Source organism: Epargyreus clarus, unplaced genomic scaffold (genome assembly GCF_041222505.1).
Source record: "Epargyreus clarus isolate Ecla_fem2 unplaced genomic scaffold, WU_Ecla_fem_2.2 ptg000018l, whole genome shotgun sequence".
Lineage (NCBI taxonomy): Eukaryota > Metazoa > Arthropoda > Insecta > Lepidoptera > Hesperiidae > Epargyreus > Epargyreus clarus.
In genome coordinates this window covers 7,910,797-7,933,443 of record NW_027332226.1, presented here as the reverse complement: position 1 = coordinate 7,933,443, position 22,647 = coordinate 7,910,797, and the positions used below count along the sequence as shown (strand labels likewise).

Sequence of the window (22,647 nt, the reverse complement as noted above, 5' to 3'; positions counted from 1 at the left end):
CAATTTGTCATTGCTCATTGTCATTACCAAAAAATAGGGATGGACCTTTGTATTTACTCCCTACTCAGTCATGTATTTATTATCGATACTACAAATACATTAAAATACTATTTGGTATTTTATGGCACTATAGCATTAAGTAATACTTAATCCAATTCAATATCATACTTGACTTTTATTCTATTTAACTTGTGTTATCTATTAGACCAATAACACTGTTAAAAGTAATAGTAACACGAGGCATGCAATATGATGGTATTTGTAGAGTCCTCGCCAAACTGTTAGTCCGCTTTGGAGTTGTTGTGAGCAGGTGTAATCATGCAATGTGCTATGGCGAGCAGACTAGCAGTTTTACGCCGACTATAAGTGCTACTAACTACTATCACCCATGGACATCTGTAAATAGTCAGCCAAGATAAGAATGATTACGAATATTACGATTTCTGCCTAAAGGTTGGGTTCAGATGCGTTGCTACCTACTATGGCGCCCATACCACCATCTTCAAACCAGAACAAAGCGGCATTTAACACTACCATTACTAGAAAAAAGAAGTGTGGCGGTAATGAATCCGGAGACGAACCACAAAGGTCCTAATACATTTTAAACTAATGGTTGCCTTAAAATCATTAGTTTAAAATTTATAAGCCTTACGCAATATATGTATAAATAAATAAACGATAGCATGTATAGATTAATAAAATAAGATTCTTAATCTAAAACATAACCACTTTAAGAATAACAATAGTTCCTCTTTTAATTGGAAGTATCGTATTGGAATAATTAAAAAACAGAAGAATGTAGAACCGGATTACATAGTCTAATTATCTCTAGTGTAAAAAATTGCTTATACTTAAAAATCAATAGCTGAAAGAGAGAATTTAATATTAGTTAGTTCCCATTGTAATGTTTTAAATAGTAATTTTAAGCGGTATCGATGAAGTCCGATTGACAGTTTTAATATCAAAAAGCCAACGTCACTAGGAAAATCGATACTACAGATAGTTTTGATATGAAACCATTATCGATAGTATTGTGACATAAATTTTATATTATAGTTCGTGCGCTGTAGCATGTTGCAGGTAACATTCGGCATGTATTTGTTGCAATAATGATTAAAAACAACTATGTATAGCAATACCGACATAATTTCACGTTTTCGATAGTATTCCTACGTCAGCTTTCGATAGTAACGATAAAACTCATCGATACTATCCATAAAAAAATCAATAACCTTTTTAACTAAATATCGATTGTTCGAATATCGATCAGCAACACTACTGTCAACTCAAGTAAACAACTTAATTTAAATACGTCAAGTTTCTTGAAATTTCGTAACTAAAATTTTAAATTCAATTTATTCAATTCAAAGTCGAACATTTTTGTATTGTACTAACCGATAATATTATTGAAACTTTTAACGCCATAGTTTCTATTTTAATAACGTACTTAAAATTACAAATATGTCAATGACACAGTATTGTCTAAGTTGGGACTCCCATAAAAATAATGTTTGTAATGGTTTTACAAACCTTCAACAGGTAAATCTTTTTATATTTTATTCTGATGGTGATTGGAGGTTTATCATGGAAAGACGGACCGCAAATCTAGAGCCTTCAAGTTTTTTAAGCATGTTAGAGTTGAGGACTTATTTAAAATATTTATTATAATGTTTGTTTGACTAATTTTGTATAAAATTTCAGAATGATGAATTTGTAGACATGACATTAGCAGCTGATGGGCACTTAGTAAATGTGCATAAAAGTATATTTGCACTGGCTAGCCCGTACATCAAAACAATCCTCCAGTCAATTCCTAATAAATATCCTGTTGTTTTTTTAAATGTGAGTATTACTATATTTTATATTTATATTTTTATGTTATAAAAATAATTAAATCCTTGTCAATTAAAACAATGCCCAGTCCTCAATGTTCTATCAAATAAAAAGATCTTCAAACAAAATAAAATAATTGCCTGTAGCTGGTTAACAAATTAAGGTGATAGAACTCATGGTTTTACTGTGGAGATCAGTACCACACCTGTTTCTGCTGAATAATGGCAATTTTAAAAGTTGTTAGGCCCTCGTTTATGTAAGAATACATATCTGAGTTGTTACAACTTAGTCCTCATTCTATCTATGAGAATCATCTATGACCGAGTTGGGTAGAAAGCTAATGTTATCTAGGGTTGATCACAGTAAATTTTATTGTAAATCAAAGTCATTGAAATGTTAGTTTCATCTTTGTTTAAATCAACAATTTATTTATTCTATGCAAACAAAATTTGTTCAGTGCTTTATAAAAGTATCACTTATTGGATCTCTACACTGTATCTTCTCTTATTTCAGAACATAAGCCATGAAATATTGAATTACATTCTAACCTATGTTTACACAGGAGAGGTTTCTGTAGAAGTTGATAAAATTAAATCATTTATGAAAGCAGCTAAAGATTTGCATATATCAGGACTATCTAGTATGGCAGCACCAAAGGTCAGAACAATAATTGTTTAATTATAATAATAATAAACGCTTTCTACACTTACAGCCCCACACTAGGATTCCCTGGATCTTGGGTGCCATGGACACTCATAGACAATTACACAAACACCCAGACCCAGAAATAGACACCTAAATTCATCATTTAGATATCTGTCTGGCTGGGACTCTAACCCGGGACCCACTGTGCGTCAGACCGGTATGGTGACCGCTCCGCCACACAGGTCGTCATTTTGTAGCTTATGTATAAAAACATCTTGTATGAATTAACATAGGTATATTAACCTTGTTTCAGTAACTTTTAAAATGCCAGAGCTTATATATCTTTCTAACTAAGCAACACAATGAAGATTATTTATAACCCTACAATAAAAGAATATACTTTTATATATGAATAGTAACTACAAACTATAACATATACAAACTATAAATCCTACAAAAAACTTTTTTTTAAATTTTGTTATTATACCTGTACTTTTATGTATGTCATTAAAATTTATCTATTATCCTCCCTTTTAGGTTGGTCCAGATAAAAGTGAAAGTATTAATATTCTAGAAAATCGTACAATCAATAGTAATGTGGTACCAAATTCAGTAACAGAAACTGAAAACGATGAAGCCATGGTATTAGATAATGTAAGCACAACACCAGGAAGAGTCACAAATAGTGTACAATTAAATACAGTTGCTACAGGCGAACAAACAGTTCTTAATGGATCAAATCTTTATAATGTAGACCCTGTACAAAATGCAGGGCCTAGTGATGTTCCGCTTTACACAGATTCTATAGTCAATGAACCAGTGGCATATGAACAATCACTTGATAATATAGAGAATAGGTTTGCATACATTCTAATGAAATTGAATTTCTATAAATCTATTAATTGCAACTAATAAGGAAACATTTTGTCTGTTGCAGCAATAGTGGATTATTTACAACAACAGATGGTTACCAATACCGGTTAGAAATACCAAATGTGTATAACTCAGACTACAATACTAATGTAAATGAAGAAGTACCATGTAACCTCCCAGAATTGCCACAAATACCTAATACAGATAATGTTTTCAATTCAATTGTAATTAACAATGACAAATCCATAACAATTGAATGTAATGCCACTAAAAATGAAATACCATCTACATTATTGCCTGTTACCAATGAAAATGGGTTAGGTGGGACATCTAGTAATACTATAAGCTCTTTGGATCCTAAAGGTAACCCACATTATCTACAATGTTGTACAGGCAGTATTGAATTAGCTAAAGTACCTGTTGCATTATATAATCCCTTTAAAACTTTTGTCATATATTTGCAGCTCTTACTCCACAATACACAATGTCTTCTAGAGGTGCGCTACAGTTGATATTGAATCGCTACATGTATTACTGCCATCATAAATCTCATGGTGGACGAAAACGACGATGGAGATGCATAGATTACAGAAGAAGACAATGTCCAGCATTTATTGATACCGATTGTGATATAATGACTATAAGGTTTGATTTTTTTATTTATTATATGGCTATTAAGTTATTTTTCTTCATAAGCCTGTGCACAGCATAAGCACAGTGTAAGTGTAGTTACAGTGGTAATGACGAAATAAATTTGCCGCCCCAGGTTTTAGCCTACTTCAGCCCGCTGGTAAACTCGCCACTTTACTGAGGTAAAGGCAGATAGCGGATTTTGCATGTAAAAGTAGTCTAAAAATTTAACAACGAAAAAAATTAAACCTGTCAAATAGCATTATAACAAAATAATCTTAGATTTAGGGCAAAGGCAAGGAGCGAAAAAAGCGCCGAGGGGAGCGTTAAATTATAATATTAAGTAAAAATTTTTGCACAAATTATTATATTTTCAGGAAATTTATTCACTCACACTCATATCATGATGATCAAATAATAAAGAAGACAAGAAAGAATATGGTGTTTACAAATTTGAATAATGCAATACAAAAGTTCAGCAACAGTAAACAATAAAATGGTAAATAGTTAATTTTAGTAATTTCATTTGAATATTATAGTTTAGTACATAAGTGAACCTATTGCTCACCTATTTTTTTCATGTGCTTTGTATACTTGATCCTTAAAAGTGTATTTCTTAAAACTTGTATTTTTTGTAGAATAATCTTGGGAATGGCTGAATTGACAAGATTTTCATGCTAAGAGGTGCTTCGTATAAAAGAGAAACATAGCAACAACATAAACATTTCTTGGTAATAATAACAATAATGAGTAAAAACGAAAGTGCTCATTGAAAAAAGCAAGGCAATATTTTGTTAGTACTCGCAAGGAATAAATCTGTTAAATTTTTACTACCTGCCAAAATTGGAATATTTCTAGATCGAATAAATTAAAATATTATGTTATATTGTTTTATTTTTGGAATAAATATACCTAGTGTTGTTTTTTTAACTAATTAATTATTACTATAAGTAAGACTCTTCATAAAAATTATATTTAACAGTTAGAAATATTACAATAGTTAAGTCAATTCTTTATTACTTGTACGCTTTAGTGATCGAAGCTTGTACGCTATTTTCTTCATTGAACTCTTATTGATTTCAAAGGGAAGGGGGAGGAAGTTTATCGTCGCACCGGGCGGACAAATTAATCTTTAATAGTTAATCGAAGAATGGATTTTAGATCTCAATATTTTTCGTTTAAAACCGACTTTTACAAAATCAATATTTTTGGTTATAAATTATAAAAATAGTAATTCCTGCTTCGCCATTGGTCATTACGAGTCTACTGTGCATTATGACAACGGTAATATGCAGTCCGTGCTCATAGAAATGCATTTTTCTGAAGTAATACTATGGTGAAGAATATTTGCAATTTATCTGGCTGTTTGATTATAAAATCACAGTCTGTCGTACGGACGATATTTGACTTTGACAATTTTGACATAAAGTGACATGGACATTTGAGTTAATTTGATGCCATTATTGTTTTATCATTTGTTTGTATAAAAATTACTTTATTACAGGAAGAAAACACATATTAATGTGTTATGTTTCGGTGTAACTGTTGATATAATTCTGGAATAATGGTGCCGAATCATTATTCTCTTACTTGGGATTCATACAAATCAAGTATTTGTGGTGGTTTCAGTTCCCTCCAACAGGTATAAGAATACTACAAATGCGTAGTACTGGCACGAGTTTTGTGTATTTTTGACTGCTTTTATGGTTAATGGTGGACAGCATTAGCTTAATAAATATTGAATATCTTATGACTGGTTACAAAACATCCGACGCGGGATGGCCCCTTATCTATGAATCCCTCCACCAAACGGCAATAGAACAGCTCAGTAGAGTAAACTGTATGTTTCTCTTAGCAGTGGAGAGAGGTTCATTCCCAACAATGTGACCTAAAAGGGAATGTTGCCAAATTAAGTGTTTGTTTTGGTTAATTTTTAGAATGGAGAATTTGTTGACATGACACTGGCAGCGGATGGTCACCTGGTGAAAGTGCATCAAGTTCTAATAGCTTTAGCTAGTCCTTATTTGAAGGAACTCATAAATTCAGTGCCTTCACCACATCCAGTGATATTTCTTAATGTAAGTGAAGACCTTAAATATCTTAAATATTAATATATGGAAGAAAATAAAACTTGAAGAGTCAGTTAGTAATAAACAGATACAAGAATTTTTAAGCTGAGATATACATTTTTTTAAATTTTGTTGTTAAAACTTATATGGTGGCCGACAGCAATGCAACCTCTTTCACAATTCATTATTGTCATTTTATTTGCCTTATTATAGTAGTATCTATGGGTGGTAGTACTGCCGTCACAGTTGTTTCAGCTTTACAATAACAGTTTTAATTGCTGCTGTGTTCTGGTTTGAAGAGTGCTAATAATAAATATATTAATTTAAGTTATCTGAATGTCTTGCAATAATTTTCGATATTTTTATAATTGCAGAATGTACCACATGCAATCCTCGGGCTTTTGTTGGAATATATATACACTGGGGAAGTGTTGGTGCCAGCAAAACATTTGCAATCATTCATGGAAGCTGCAAAAGCTCTTCATATTAGGGGACTAGAAGCTATAGTAAGTATATTCCGTTTATTTTTGCCACCTTTCTAATTTATTATGAATATTTATTTATAAAATTAGCTTTTAAAGTCTTTTTTAAATTACATTTTAAGGAAAATTAATAGGGTTATGAATTATAAGTAATACTGAGGAAGATAGAGTTAAACTTTGTCACTCAATACTGCAGTCCAACTTTTCTAAAGTCTATGATTATGATCTGATCTGTATTGTTTTATGACACTCAACTGAGATCTGTTTTAAAACAGTTAACTCTTCCCTTTTTTATCTCCATACAAATCAAACAATGTTTATGTGGAGTTTTGCAATATATCTTTATCTATTTCAGAGCAGCAATTACTACACAGGTATAAAAAAAACACCACCAGCAGTAGAATCTACCACCTTTATGCAAGTTATCAAGAAAGGGATTCCTTTGGACATACATTCAGTACAAACAAGTGTGAGTACATTGCATTTTGAATATGACAATGGATTTAATTTAAAATTCTATTTAATTATATTAAGCTGCTTCTATTGGATATATTATGGTAAGTTGTATTCTAATGTGTAATATTCATTGTGTTTACTTATGAATTGAGTCACCTCTGAAGGTGGTAAAAGGCAACATAAACTATGTGGACTGATCATGAAATTATACTACCCTCACTAACACATTATTAAACATATTTTTCCACCAATATCCAACATGCCACTAGTAATAAGCTTCAGCTCTAGTGTGGCTAAATGCACTTGTTGGACTATTGGCCAATTAATTTGATAAAATGTTATGTTATTTTTACCACCTTTATAGATTGGTTGGAACCATAGACTTAGAATTTTTTCGCTGTGTTAAGACCAACAAAGCATGAGAAAGACATATGTCAATAGACAATCTACTAGAGAGAAAGAGATGCCAAAAAAGTGACGGCATGTCAATTTCTCTTCGAATAAGCGGCCTTAAGCTCTCCCAACTACGGCGTGTTTTGATATTTTACCTAAATAATTACTACTATTAATATATTGCTGATTTTTTTTTTACAATGGTGTCTTGCTCTATTGTCAAGTGTACCATTACAAGGAAAAATAATCCACAGAAGTATATGTTTCACAGGTAAATACATTTTTTTTATCTGGAGGTTTTAAGCAATTTTCGTCAAATTTCATGTTAATTGGTTTCATGCATAGTTGTTACAATTTTATATTCATTTATCTTGTTATAAATACATGTATTTCATAGCTAGATGTAAAATTACCAAAATATTCTTATACGAGAATTAAATTATTTATTTACGCTAGAGCTTGACAAAATGGTGACGTCATATTATATCGATAATGTGTCGACAATATAATAATAAAGATCATTTCATGTATCACAGAAATAGTATAGACGTAAAACAAAAATAGCATAAAAGTAATCTTTGTAGTTTACATATTCTGCATTTTTACGTTATTATACCTTGAACAATATTTGTATCACCTATATTTTTTCAAGGATACCACGTCGATCAAGTGAGGTACGTGAAAGGTGGATAAGAATAATAAATCAGCCAGAATGGACACCTATTAAATCATCGGTAATATGTAAAAAACATTTTGAGGAGAAATGTTTTATACCAAGAAGTTGTTGTATTAATGTATATTTCATAGTACTTGTTTCATAATATTAATAAATAATCATCTATAAAAATATAGTATTTTATTAATTTGTGTAATAATTTGAATACGAAAGCTATGTTGCCACGCCAAGCTCATCAAATTAATACTGGATGTCAATCGATAAAAAGTATGAAGGCAACAATACTATTACGCACACATACTCATATCAAATTTGGTAATGCGTTTAAACTGATATTGTGTATCTTTGACATACTATATCTATGGTTGGAACAATCTCATTGTGTCCCATACTCTTTCTACATGTTTATTGCATCTTATATCTTACAGTTCGACCTACCCACAGCTGCAAGGAAAATTTCCGTTAGACAAGAACCACAAATAACTAATATCATGTAAGTTTTTATAAATATTTTTATGATAATAATGTAATCCTTAATAGATATTTTTATTGGTACTTTTGTACAATTTGTTCCAGAACTGTAAAAGATGAAGCTCAGGCTCAGAGGTCTGCAAAGGAAGAGTACCAATCATATGCCGATACTGTAATGGAAGACATGGTGTCTGAAGATGATTCTAGACCAGTTGATAACTTGCAAACGTCCAGTAATCAAAGAACAAACGAAATGAATAGCCTAGAAAAAGGTTGACGTAAAATTAAAAGTTAATATTTATAATGTTTGTTGTAAACCATTTTTTATGTTTATTATTGTGTTGCATAAAATAATTGTGTTGTTAAACATTTATTATTATTCAAAATAAAACAGTACTATATAGACCAGTTAATAGCAAATTGCATTTGGATAACCCCAGGCTTAAGGACACATTTTATATTACAATAATCTTCATCGTAATATAAGTTTTCAAAAATATTACCTTAAATAAATATCTCTACTCTTTTGTAACATGTTTTTGTAAATATAATATTTGTTGCAGTTAAAAATGATGATGATGAGGATAACAGAATGCTTGAAATTATGCAAGATCCAATGAAAATGGAAAATCAAGAAAAATGTAAGTGATCCTTTTGTTTCAAAGTTTTATATATGTTGATATTTTTATAGTAATTGGTAATAGGTATAGTATTGGATATAATATGGGGTTAATATTGGGAGATTTATAAAAATAGCAGTAGGTTCAATGTACCTATGACTATTGGTACCTATGTATATACAGAATTCGTCTGTAGACTATTTAATTATTGGAGTAATTAGAAAATCCTTTGAAGTTTGTTTATTGTTCTATATGCGTCCCTATACCATAAAACTTTGCATTCAAATTCTAAGTAAAAAAAAATCAATGAATTAAGATTTATAACGTAATTTTTTTACCGTGTCGTTTATTGCATTGAACATATTCTATCAATATGTAAAGCTAACACAATCCATATCGTTACTGATAAAGCTTAAACTCTAACACGCAAAAAGGCCACTTTGCGTGTTAGACTTTTCGATTTTCCAGTTACGATATAATATACATGCTCTGCTCCACAGTGTCGTCAAGTAATCTACAGTTTACGGTTTCAATACGCGGCTCGCTCCAAGTAATTCTGAATAGGTATATGTACAATCTGCAATCGACTTCGCACAATTCGGGTGTTCGGCGCTGGCGGTGCATCGAGTATCGTAACAAGAAGTGTCCGGCCACGCTCGTTACTAAAGGGAACGTTGTCTTGAACAGGTGAACTTCATTTTATTTCAATTAGTCTTATATGCCTATCAAATTTCATATTTCTTGAAAGTAGAATATACTGATACGTCAAGTGATAATGAAATATAATAGTTTAGAAATACAGTAGAACCCGCTTAATACGATTTCTCGCATAATACGCCATTTTACGTAAGTCCCTGCATTTTGAGACATGTTTTCATACATTTCTTAACGCTTAATACGCTTCGTCATCCCGTTTAATACGCCTAATTCGTAACTGGCTGAAGGAACACTCGAAAGCCGAACGCAAGCATCCCAGCCAACCCGCCAGCGCATTCCAAATGTGACAAGCAAATTACAATCGCTGGATCAGGGAATCATAAAGATCCTTAAGCAAAGTTATTGGACAAGACTTATCGTTATCTTCAAGAAGTTGAACACCCTGATGGCAAACTACCTTGGCTTGATTTTAAACATTGCCGCGACATGGGAAGCAATTATGCCTGAAACCATTCAAAATTGTTTCAACAAAGAAGGTTTCAGGAATAACGGAGTTGACGTCGTGGTGGAAGAAGAAGAAGGACCCGTGATATTGCAGGGTTTCCCTGGATATTCTTTTGATGACAACGTGACACCCTACGAAATTCAATCCATTGAAGATCTTATAGTTTTGCCTTATCCCGCTTAATACGTTTTCTCGCTTAAGACGCGTTTTTGGTTGGGTCCCTATAAAATCGTCTTAAACGGGTTTTACTGTATATATTTACAAAATATACATTTAAAAGCCTAATTACAATTATGAATAATATACAAGAAAACCTAAAAAGGTGCCAGGGTATTTATTGGAAATAAAGTTTTATAAATAACAGAATATTTTTTATGTGTAAATTAATTACATGAAAACATAATTGTATAAATAATAGATTTGGTAATAGCTTATTTTTTACGTGTATTATTTTGACTGCTTTCTTTATCATTGTTACAGAGCCTGCCTACACAGTCACTCCTTCCATGACAAAAAGATTCTGGCTAAGATTGAGAAAAACTCGGTATACTCTGCTTTGGACGAAGTGGAGGGTTACAAGGAAAAGGAAAGACGCAAAAGTGTGGAGGAGGAGTGGCCTATAGAAACGCCCGGATTTATTTCACTCGATTGTAGTTCAGATATAAACGACACCTCTAATTCTAAATCCACAAATGAAACTGTTTCGTAACCTGCAATTGATTTTAATAGAAATAAATGTTATTTTATATGTTTAACTTTACTTTTGTGTTTTATTATCAACCTGTTGTTTCGATATCACGTATAATATAATATGTTCGTTACTCGCCTCCTCATTCGCCTCGCGATTCGCACTAATTTGTAAATTTGGCATAACAATTACGTCTTCAAACTTACAATAGAATTATACAATGGTTCGCATTCGATTTGCCGCATAAATAGTTCAGGTTTTGTATCCAACGAGGCAGAGAAGTTATGAATTTGCATGAAGGCTAACAGTTGGAATCCGTTTCAATTAAGAAATGACACCACAGCTGTATTTCTTTATAATATGTACCTTCTTGTATCCAAATGCATTATAATATAAGAAACTTAAGTGTGGCATATTAATACTAGGCTTACGGATTGATATGGTCCAAAATAAAAATGAGCCATATCTTATTATTATAGTGGAGTTAGATAATATATAATTATATAACTCTCGCCGTACGCATAATTACGGACTTTGCAGTAACAAGCCACGATCCATTTCTATCTATATCATAATCACTACCCTAGTATTATCAATATAACATCGTCAATTCATCACGTGCAATATCTAATGTTGCGATGTCATAGTCAGTAACCCATATAATAAATATAAAAGCATCTTAGATGTTCGTTATTTGTCCCTGTAGTTTCGGGACCAGAATAGGGCTACGGTATCCCCTGCCTGTCGTAAGAGGCAACTAAAAGGGGGCTTCCGGGGTTGCGGGTGGCAAGAGTGGGAGCTCGAACCGCCCGGTAAGTGACCCCGGGAAGGGCAGCGGTATGTGTGGTCGCATACCGTCGTACGCACCAGATGGTGTGGCGAGCGTCAAGCTCACCTGGGCAAAGCCCGACGGGGAAACGCGCTAAGAGGACTCCGGTTGCGTTTCTTTGGAGATCCCGGAGCCCTCTACGCAGCGCTGAGGACGGCCACCAGGGGGGTTTTAGTGCGGTAAAAATCCCACATAACCCTGCGTCGCTCCCACGGCGCCGGGTACCTTTTGAAGGTTTCCCCCTCGTAAACAAAAAAAAGATGTTCGTTATTTGAGTGTATACGTCCTAGCATAAATATAAAACAATAATGTATCTACAGATTGCAGATCAAAGTTTATTTTACCTAATAATGTTATATGCATTAATGTAACTAGTCCGAAGAATACATACATGTAATGTACTATTCCAGTCATTGTTTGACGATCTAAAATAGAGATGCGCTCGTGCCGTGTTAAGTACCTATGTCCTTAGTCACTTTGAATGATTTATTAATCTTATCAATGTAGGGCACAGTAAAGTCAAGCATGATCTAACGATTCCAATAATATAATAATATGTAAAAGTTCAATAACTCTATTATACGAGAGCAGTATGTTACAACAATACAACGAATAAAATTGTGGACCGGTGTTATTAAATTTTAATTAACTCTTACGTACATGCGCATTATGCGCATACATAAATTGTATAAGTTTATTAAATAACTATAGAGGTGTAGAGTTAACATTTAATTACAAAAATGTCCAATGTGGTGAGATAGTTAATTATTCTTTCGATAATTTTTTATCAAATTCTAACGCAAACTATTATATTTACTTAACCGCATAAACTCGATAAATATTATAAATACGTTTAGTTTTTGTGTTATTCCTTGTTAGTACCTACGTTATTTTTATTTGAGGTGTATGTTAGTTGTAGAGACACATTTTGTATAATATGTTATTCAAACAGGTGCTTGAGACCTCATCGAGTTCAGTACATACGTAGCTGTAACTATAAAAACAGACGCGGTTAGCTTACTCCAGTGCGTGTTATTCAGATTGCCGATAGGTACAAGACATGTATAAAATATCAACATTTTTGTACATAGTGTTTTCGGTATGTGTGGTATATTCCAAACCAATGACTAAAACATGTAAAACAAAATGCTGTTCAGATGATCCCGCGGTTCGGAAGTTTCAAGAATATGTAAGGATAGATACGAGCTGTCAAGAAAATTTAAGTAAGTTATTAGAAATGACTGGTATGGGGATAATGTGATTAAAGAATAGAATATTGTGTATGAAAAGTTTTTGGTTCAGTAATTCGTAGTTCATAACTTTCAAAATAAATTATGAATTTTCTTTTACAAAGATACCAGTAGGCACCTAATGTTTTTGTATCTATTAGGTAGATACCAATGTTCACGGTTAGTTATTAGGTAACGAATATTAATGTTAGGAATCTTACCACAAAAAGTAAAATTTATTCATATAACTGATACATTTATAATTACTAACATACATTAAATGTTAAATATAAACTAAAAATGGACTTATTTACAAAATATATACAAGAAAATTATAAATAAAATAAGCCATCTAAAATTGCCGTGTGAGGCATGGTTCCCAAAACGCTGGCGGCGTTTCCTTGCTGCACGGCAAGACTTAATCTTTGTTGCTTGACTTGCAAGACAAAATAGCCGCCAGCTTTTTGGTCACCAGAAGCAGTGACAAGTTTGGTCGACATATCTGACATGAATTTTTTCATGTCAGATGACCATGGACCCATTGTCTCTAAAGCATGCGCCGCAAACAAGTAATTGTCTAATAAATTACTATATTTACGACGCTTGAGAGTCTGGGCATGGTCGGCTGCAGCCCCCGCTTTCACTGAAGTATTAGCTAGGTGAGAGGGGGCTAAAGTATCGACGCACGTTGCGTCCCATATCAGGGGTCGTCCGAGACTCCATGGAATCTTACCTAATTATATAACTTTTATATGTAAGTCTGGTATTTTCAAATAATTAAATATCTTTTTCAACGCTGATCTGAGTTAATTGTACCTACCTACCTATAAAGTGCGATAACGAAATAATAAATATTTCAAAAAAAAAAATACCTCTTTTTGTCTATTTGAACCGATTAACTCGGTTGAACCGATATCTATGTAACTTAAATGCAAAATTAAAATAAGTATTGTAGACAGGGGAACAGAAGAAGGCAGGATATATTTTCTTTTGATCTCAAAATTATTAGAAAATAATATTATACAAAAACCTGTGTAAACTAAACCTACCTTGGTACTGTGTGGTATATTTGTTTATTAAACATATGCGCATACTTAATAATATCTATTGATTTATTGTAAACTAGTTGTTATCAGTTTTATAGTGAATTTACCGGCGTGGCGGAGCGCTCACCATAGGTATCGGTCTCACGCGCAAGGGGTTCCGGGTTCGAACCCCGGCCAGACAGACATCTGAATGAAGAATTTGAGTATCTATTCTGGCTCTGGGTGTTTGTGTCTTTGTGCGTGTCCATGGCACCCACGGTATACCTACTGTGAGTGCAGAAAATCTTTTTACACCAAACGAGCTTATTAAGTCCACTTCATCATTTTTTTATTTACCTGAACAGGTTGTTTAGTTTTATTTCAATTAAGTATTTCCATGGAATGTTGAGGCCGAAAAGCATTTACCTCACCAAGCCAAGCCGATTTTTCTATTAGCGTAAGAAAGTATCTAAAAATCTAAATCTAAAATGTTTAGTTCTACATTCTCCAACCTATGACATATTTAAGAAGTTATACTTTTTGGTTAAATTACAGAATATTCCGTTGAATTTTGGCAACGTCAAGCATCAGAGCTAGGGTTACCGTTTGCAGTTTATTACCCGGGCGGCTTACCAATATGTGTGATCACATGGACCGGCACCGACCCTTCGCTACCAAGCATCATGCTGAACTCTCACGCAGATGTGGTCGGGGTTGAAGAAGTAAGTTTAAGCATTTATCTAACTCGGTACCTAATCACATTTACAGCCTGTAGGTACGTTCTTCGATAAGTCAGCATATAAAACACGTGATAACATAAGCTTAAGGTTACCTGCACAGTTGTATAGTCCACGTAGAACTGCTAGTCCGCTCTGAATATAGAAAAGAATCGCGTCTCCATAGTAAATTGACTGACATCTGACTACACCTGCTCGCAACAACTTCAGAGCGGTCTAGCAGTTTGGCGGGGACTATACGTTTATGTGCCGAGCAGTGGGAAATAAAAAAATGTTTCGAGCTTGAAATTGCTAAAGCAAGATAATTTAATGCAGAGTTCAAGCGCCTACTGATGCGCATATCAAATTGAATAATTGTTAAGTGCGGACTTTTGACAACATTACGTAACCTACGTTTTGGAATATTCCGCAAAGAAAAAACAGTGATTTATTTTTAATAAATATTTTAGAAGTATATTGTCTTTCATAATTAAATCAAGTGATGGATATTTATCCATAAGTATTTACTTACCCGCACAACGCTAAGCTTAAAGTAATAGTCTGTATCTAGTAATAAGATGTCCATCAGGCGAGCACACTTTCATTTTGTTATGACTATTCTTATGAGAATGTTTCAAGGCAGGTTTTTATAAATTATTTTGATAATTACAGAAATATTGGACGTACCCACCATTTTCTGCACATATAGATGAAAAATGCAACTTGTATGGCCGTGGTACACAAGACACGAAGTGCGTCACAATTCAGTATATGGAAGCCATAAGAAGTCTTATGAATAGCAACATCACGTTGTTACGCACTTTACACATAGTTATTATGCCAGGTAGTACCTCTATATATTTTATTACACGCTTTATATTAGCTTCACTTGTATGTTTGTCAGTGAGTAACTCCGTTTTTCAGTAGAAAGAGATCAACATACATCCTTATAATTATGACGCTTTGTAGATGCTTAATGTGAACAGCAGTATAAATAAAACAATAAATAATAATGAAAGAAACTAAAGAACTCCCTTTTATAAGAAATTTAACTAAAAGATAAAAAATAAATGTAGTTTAAAAAAACTAAAGTACACGCTTTTATAGAAATCAAACTAAAAATATAAAATAAACTTAGAAAATTTTTAATGAAAAATTGTATTAACAACAAAAAAATATATATATTTAATTGTAAAAAAAGCATGTTGATTACGCCATATTTGTGATTAAAAAAGAAACAAAAGAGGATTATGGCGGGAAATGGCAAATGTTATGACGATGTATTTCGACATTTTAGATTTAGAATTCTTAGAATTTATTAAAAATCAATACATGGATTCATAGACATAATAAGCTATCATTGGATAAAATATTATTGGCTGGATTCAAGATTTTCATTGGCGTTAGGTACCCCTTTCACATCTAATAAAATGTTATACCTATATTTTAGTTAAATAAAATTATTACATCTATCATATTATTTAGGGAATACTGATTCTGGTTTATGCCCTCCCCCTTTAACAAAGCTATGGAGAGTTCTGTGTGAAATCGAAAAAATATCAATTTAAAAAGCTCAAGCATTTTATGTGATTTTAGATGAAGAAACTGGCGGGTTTAATGGTATTAAGCCTTTTATGAAAACAGAAGAATTCAGGTCGTTGAACATAGGGTTCGCATTAGACGAAGGGTTGAACTCTGTCGAAGATATCATCTACGCATCGTATCAAGACCGGCGACCTTGGCGTGAGTAGGGTGACATTTGTTATCACTTATCAGTAAAGGAAGTACTTATTTTCTCAATATATATTTACTTATAAATATTTTTATCTTTGCAAAGAAATGAAGTTTACCGTATTTGGTGAAAGCGGCCACGGATCTGGAATGCCAAGTGGAAGTGCCATGGAAAAGGTATATTTAAATACGAATATATTAAATAATAATATTAGAGTAGGTACAACAACAAATTCAAATCATATTTTTTTAAATACGCTTTCAAAGCCATATACGAAACTATAAGAAATAGCGAAATGCTGAAAAAAGTAACTAGGCCGATTTTGATAAAACCTAAAACTACATCATTCGATATTTTAAATCTATTTCCCTAGTTAAGAATCGCACATTTGACATATTTACTCTGCATACTTAAACGGCTTACTTACTCTGTATCATTTACTTTCCTTTATAAAATTATGTAGATCCCTTTTTAAAATTAGCATCAAGCTTTACTTATAAGTTATAACTTTTAACTAACGTTATACTTTCTCCAAAACTATACCTAAGTTTGTAAATTTTGCAGATGAACAAATTGTTTAATATAGTAATGAAGTATCGAGAAGAACAGAAAGAAATGCTAAAACGGCTCGATCCATCGGATTTTGGAGGTTCCACAAGCGTTAACATTAATATTATTGAAGTGAGTTCTAAGAATACCTACTATAAATCTTGTATATAAAATTCTCGTGTCACAATGTTAGGTACTCCGAAACGGCTTTACCGATTTTCACCAAATTTTATATGCATATTCAGTAGGTCTGAGAATCGGCTACTATTTATTTTTCATATCCCTAAGTGATAAGGGTTGTTCACCCTTTTTTTTATATGGCAACGCAACATTTGCCGGGTCAGCTAGTATTGTACTATTATAAAAACAAAATATGATTTAATTAAAAATTGTTAATTGCTTCAGCATTACCACTTATATATATACATGCATTGAAGTCTCTGAACATTTTCTCCCACATTTGTTTAAGGTTGATTTGCAGTAGGTACTAAAACCATACCTACGTTTTGACGACTCTAGCGGCACCACCGCCGTTCTGGTTTGCACGGTATGGTAAGGGAGACAAACTTTTCCGAGGCATTCCAGCTTAGTCCCCAAGGGTAGCGCATCCTATCTGGGGTTGATTACAGATGTGGACTGCAAGCTCATCTAATAATCTTAAGTTATAAAAACGTAGAAGATAGTTTAATTTAACTTGTGCAATGGGCTTGTCAAAAACTTAAAACGTAATACTTTGTAGAGTTTTACCATGCATCAATACTAAGAAATTATGAAAATTATTAAAATGTCACATTATAATAATTAAATGTCACATTATAATTATATATTATTTAGTACGTAGGGTGTAGTATGCGCTCGGTGACGGACGCAAACACAGCGCTTACGAATATACTCTATTTTATATTCGCGGATTGCGCGGCGATCGCCGCTGCACGGCTAAAATGGCTATGAGATCTGAACAACTCATAGCCAATGAGGTGTTGGCGTTTCTACAACACGCCATCGACACCATGGATGAGGTCAGCATTATCCAGATATGCAAGACCAACTTCACACGTGAGGAGATCGGCAGTGCCAAGACCCTGCTGTTTGAGTCGCTCGGGATGAGCGACCGTATGCCTTCCCGCAGGAAAGACGAGAAGGGAGAGAAAGGAATCCAGGACATCATCAATCTTCTTAAGGTGACTGATCCTGATGACATGCCAGCATTCGTGGTGAAGAACATCCACAAGCTGCCGCCCGTCACGTTCGACCATGTGGATGTAACCAGGCTGTTGAAGGATATAACAACATTAAAGACAAGCCTGGCAGAAGTAGTGCTGAAGTTAGAAGCCTCGCAAGACACCATCAGCGACCTACGGGCTGAAGTTGCTACATTACGCAATACGCTAGCAGTAAGTAGGTCGCCAGAGGTTAATAACGTCAACACGCGTCGTGGGGCATGTAACACCTCGTCAGCAAGTTTCGAGTCGGCGAAACTTGACACGACACCGACCGCTGCGCCCGCATGTGGTGACACGTGCGTCACCCGCCCCGCACCTCCCCCCGCCGAGGTGTCGCCGTGCGTCGTCATGTCTACGCCTCAACGTGACTACGCTGCAGCTGCCTCCCGCCAGCTACCCGGGAAGCGGAAGACAACGAGGCCAGAGAGGGAAAGTGGGAACCCCCGCAATGAACCCCCTCGCAGTGCGGTGTCCAACCATGCGGCGGACAAGGATGGCTTTATTAAGGTGGTGCGTAAGAAGAAAAAGCCTCCTTGTCGTAACCAATGTGGCACAGCACCGACGGGATCTAACCATCTCCTGCGTCCTGCCGTTCCTGTGTCGCACGTGTATGTCTCACGGCTCCACTACAGCACGAAGCCGTCTGACATAGTGGAGTATTTGGCGGTAAAAACCAAGTTCCGATTGGTGGTCGAAAAGTTGGAGGCGCGTAACGCGGTGAACTTTAGTTCATTTGTTGTACGCGTCCCAACTGAGCAATTGTCGACCTTCCTGAAGGAGGAGCTGTGGCCGAAGGGAGTTGTGTTCCGGAAGTTCCGTGGACGGAGGGGACCCCCGGAAGACACCAGACTCGCGTCTCACGTCGCCGCAAATACGTGATTTAGTTATAAGTATATATTAGTATGTATGTTAGTCTGTAAGGTATATGTAATATGGACCTTGTTGTCTGAAATAAATGAATAAATAAAAAATAAATAAAAAAATTATTAATAAACATATTAGTAACATGCAATTAATAATTAATGGCATCATGAAAAGTAGTTGTTTTTATTTTATTATTTCTCTTTTCACGTTGAAAATGTAGCTGTAACATTATTCGGCTCACACCGTCTCTACATTAAAACGCTTCTTTCACAGGGTGGTATTGGAACTAATGTAATACCGACAGAAATGAGTGCGGTTATCGATATGAGGTTAGCAGTTTCTGCAAATGTTGCTGATGTCGGAAATATGGTACGTAATACCCTTAGAAGGTACATTCATTTAATCTCTTGTTTTTTATAATACAATATAGATGACCATGAATCACCTTTAAGCCTTTTTAAATATATAGTTAAAAATGGAAAAAATCATAATGACCAAGCGATGGCGCCACACGTGTTTTATGAAAATAGATGTAAAAGTCTATTAAGCAAAACTGAGAACTTTTGTAAACCTAAGTGGCAAATTGACAATAAGAAAAAGTAAAACGTAATAATTCCATAAACAAAAAACATAGGTTTTTTTTCGGGTTATACAGCAATATTAAACGTAACGTTACTTTGTTGTTTCATATTAAATGCTTAAGGAAAGTTTAAACGCTCTATGTTGTTATATGGGCGAATATACGAGGCTATGTCTTCTTTTTTAGTCTGAAGGTAGCGAAGGATATTTTATCAGTATCATGTTACGCGGTTGTAATGTCATTGCCTCCTAAAATATATTGCGTTAAATAGACATTGTATCATTGTTATAATACAAGTATAAATTATAGTATTGGTTCCATTGTAGATAATTTTTATTATATATCATAGAACATGATATAGCTAAAACTAGCTAGATAAAAAACTATATCAATGAAGTTTGAAAATGTATCCAGGTGACGTAAAAGTTTATTAATTCTAGGTCGAATCTTGGCGAATGGAAGCTGGAAATGATACGAAAATAGACTTTATAAGACATGATTTGATATCGTTGGCAACTCCACTAGACTCCAATCCTTACTGGCAAGCTATGGTGCAGACTGCTAAAGATATGTGAGTTATGAATTCATGGAATATAGGTACCATAAAATATAACTTGTACAGGAGGTAAAACTCTATGTAGTTTGAATCCAATCCACGTTTGGATTCACACTTCATAGAGTTTCACCTTTTAAGAGTTTCTGCCTTTTAATAGTAGGTAATGTTAAGCACTGCAGTGTTCTGGTTTTAAGGATCTGGTATTTATTTATTTAAGTTACACGCATTAGAACATTCAAATCGCTCTACTGTAAAGTTGTAAAAACGCACTTGCACCAGTTTACGTAGGACCGGTCGAATTATATGGCTTGACCTTAATTAGGACTATGATTTTACTTGGCGTTGATTACAGATGTGCATGGGTGATGACCATAAACCATTAATAATAATAATAATATTCTTTATTGTACCCAAAAAATAACACAAAACAAAACATACAATTTTGGACGATACAAAAGGCGGTCTTATCGCTAAAACAGCGATCTCTTCCAGACAACCTTAGGATGAGGAGTTAAAGAAGAGATGACTTAAAATAATAGGGAGGACTTGCATTATGAAGTACAAGCTTTGAATGAAGGCTGCCATTCAGAGTGGTGGCATTGATGATTGTCTCACATTAGTTCTGTCCCACATTATATCATCAAAGAACAGTATTATACAAAATACGCTATTTTATTTCCTTATTTATTGATGCAAGTTATATCATATGCTTCATATTATCTGTTCTCTATTCTACTATCGACACACGTGTAGTTATCTAACCTTTATTTAGATAAAAGATTTCGCTAGTAGCCACGCTCATGTAGGTATTTATACTTCAATAAAGATATTTTCAGTTATTTATTAGACTTATTTGACATAAAGGTATATATATAATGCACATACTAATATGAAATAAAAATAAGTACGTAGTTAATGCACAAATACCTGTATGTACCTATCACATATTTTTAATAATTTACGAGTACCGAGTAATATAGATAAGTAGATCAGTTACAATACAGGATTTTAAATGGGCCTTCAGGGCCAAATCCAAAACTATAAGGATTAGAGAAAAATCCTGAAAGGCCGATTTTAACTAAAACTGTATCATTAGATTGTATAAAAATCTATTTCCGTAGCCGGGAACCGAACGAGTTCATTTTGGAAAAAAAACCATCCTGTATTATTCGATACTATATAGGTATTCTATAGGTATTTCTGTTTTATTCATAATTCAATATTTCTCATATTAAATTCTGATAATAATGATTTTATTCCAGTGGTATAAATATGCAGCCTGTGGTCCTACCGGCTACATCGGACATGCTCGTGATGCGCAACGCTGGGATCCCAGCAGTGGGCTTCGCGCCCAAAGTCCGAACTCCCAATCATTTGCACGGGAACGATGAATATTTATCCGTAGAAGTGTTTCTCGAAGGCATCGATATATATGTAGCTATTTTGAAAAGCTTGGGCAATGTAAGAGGATCCGATCCAATGCGGAATCAAGAAAAATGCAATTAATTTGTATCTATTAATACTTTTGTATTATTCCTAAAATAAAATTAAAAATAAATATTGGTTATTTTAATATTTTACCCTTCACTGATTAAAAACAATGAGACATATTTAAGACTTATAAAATTTGTGGTAATATTAACACGCTTTTATTAGCTTGGGTTGTACGTTTGTATGTATGTATGTACGTAACAGTAACGGAATTTTGAGCCCGATTTCTATCCACTTTGAACGTTCAGTTTAATTCAAAATTTTTGAAGAATTATCAAAAACCGATGACAATACACGATTTTAATAATTTTGTACCATTGTCCTTATTAATATCCTCATGATTAACGATTTTCGAGGCGAGAGAAAGCGCCTTATGGAGCGTTCAGGCAAAGTTACTAGATTGATTTGATGATAAAACGAAACCCTCCGCTGTCTGTTCGTGAGTCACAGGGCTTTATCTCTTAAACCGTAATAAATAGACACTTGATTTTTTTACAGACAACAAATACTACAAATTAATAAAATAAATATAGTTCAAAAAACTAAAAAACACGCTTTTATGATAAAATCAACTAAAAAGTGGTAAAATAATTTTCAATGTAGGAATCAATTAAAGAACAGTAAATTGTATAATTGTGGAAAAAGTGTGGGGTGCTTTTCGAAAATTGATAAGTGGAGCACTCCACGCTTTTTTTACAATTATACAATTTACTGTTCCTTAATTGTAAATTTGTTACTGTATTTGTAAATTTTAATTAATTTACGGTCACTATTGTGTATTGAACAGTAAACTATTCTGTGATCTATCTCTAAGAGGCTCGGAAGGTGGTAGAACCCTTTGTGGTCCGACTCCGG

At 33.8% G+C, this 22,647-nt stretch overlaps 2 protein-coding genes across 4 annotated transcripts; both read left to right on the top strand.

Annotated features, from left to right (window-relative positions):
* The first annotated feature begins 1,283 nt into the window (after nucleotides 1-1,283).
* On the top strand, nucleotides 1,284-4,659 carry LOC140749715 (uncharacterized). Of its 3 annotated transcripts, none has more exons than XM_073082857.1 (8): nucleotides 1,284-1,539; nucleotides 1,702-1,842; nucleotides 2,347-2,490; nucleotides 3,016-3,335; nucleotides 3,422-3,714; nucleotides 3,816-3,996; nucleotides 4,359-4,480; nucleotides 4,620-4,659. In XM_073082857.1, exons 1-7 carry the CDS (start codon nucleotides 1,462-1,464, stop codon nucleotides 4,474-4,476), a joined length of 1,275 nt encoding a protein of 424 aa, XP_072938958.1. In that variant the 5' UTR covers nucleotides 1,284-1,461; the 3' UTR covers nucleotides 4,477-4,480; nucleotides 4,620-4,659. The 3 variants fall into 3 exon arrangements, with proteins under 3 accessions (XP_072938958.1, XP_072938959.1, XP_072938957.1); XM_073082858.1 differs by having other exon boundaries at nucleotides 3,416-3,672; XM_073082856.1 differs by having other exon boundaries at nucleotides 1,286-1,539; nucleotides 3,416-3,714.
* A 736-nt stretch (nucleotides 4,660-5,395) lies between these two features.
* LOC140749635 (uncharacterized) lies at nucleotides 5,396-21,858 on the top strand. Its single transcript, XM_073082741.1, has 19 exons — nucleotides 5,396-5,623; nucleotides 5,919-6,059; nucleotides 6,425-6,556; nucleotides 6,888-7,001; nucleotides 7,966-8,115; nucleotides 8,486-8,550; nucleotides 8,634-8,800; nucleotides 9,092-9,169; nucleotides 9,649-9,835; nucleotides 10,791-11,016; nucleotides 12,879-13,050; nucleotides 14,637-14,803; nucleotides 15,470-15,641; nucleotides 16,394-16,540; nucleotides 16,635-16,705; nucleotides 17,094-17,210; nucleotides 19,439-19,534; nucleotides 20,186-20,316; nucleotides 21,564-21,858. The coding sequence occupies exons 1-19, from the start codon at nucleotides 5,546-5,548 to the stop codon at nucleotides 21,805-21,807; spliced, it is 2,655 nt and encodes an 884-aa protein (XP_072938842.1). The 5' UTR covers nucleotides 5,396-5,545; the 3' UTR covers nucleotides 21,808-21,858.
* The last annotated feature ends 789 nt before the right edge of the window (nucleotides 21,859-22,647 follow it).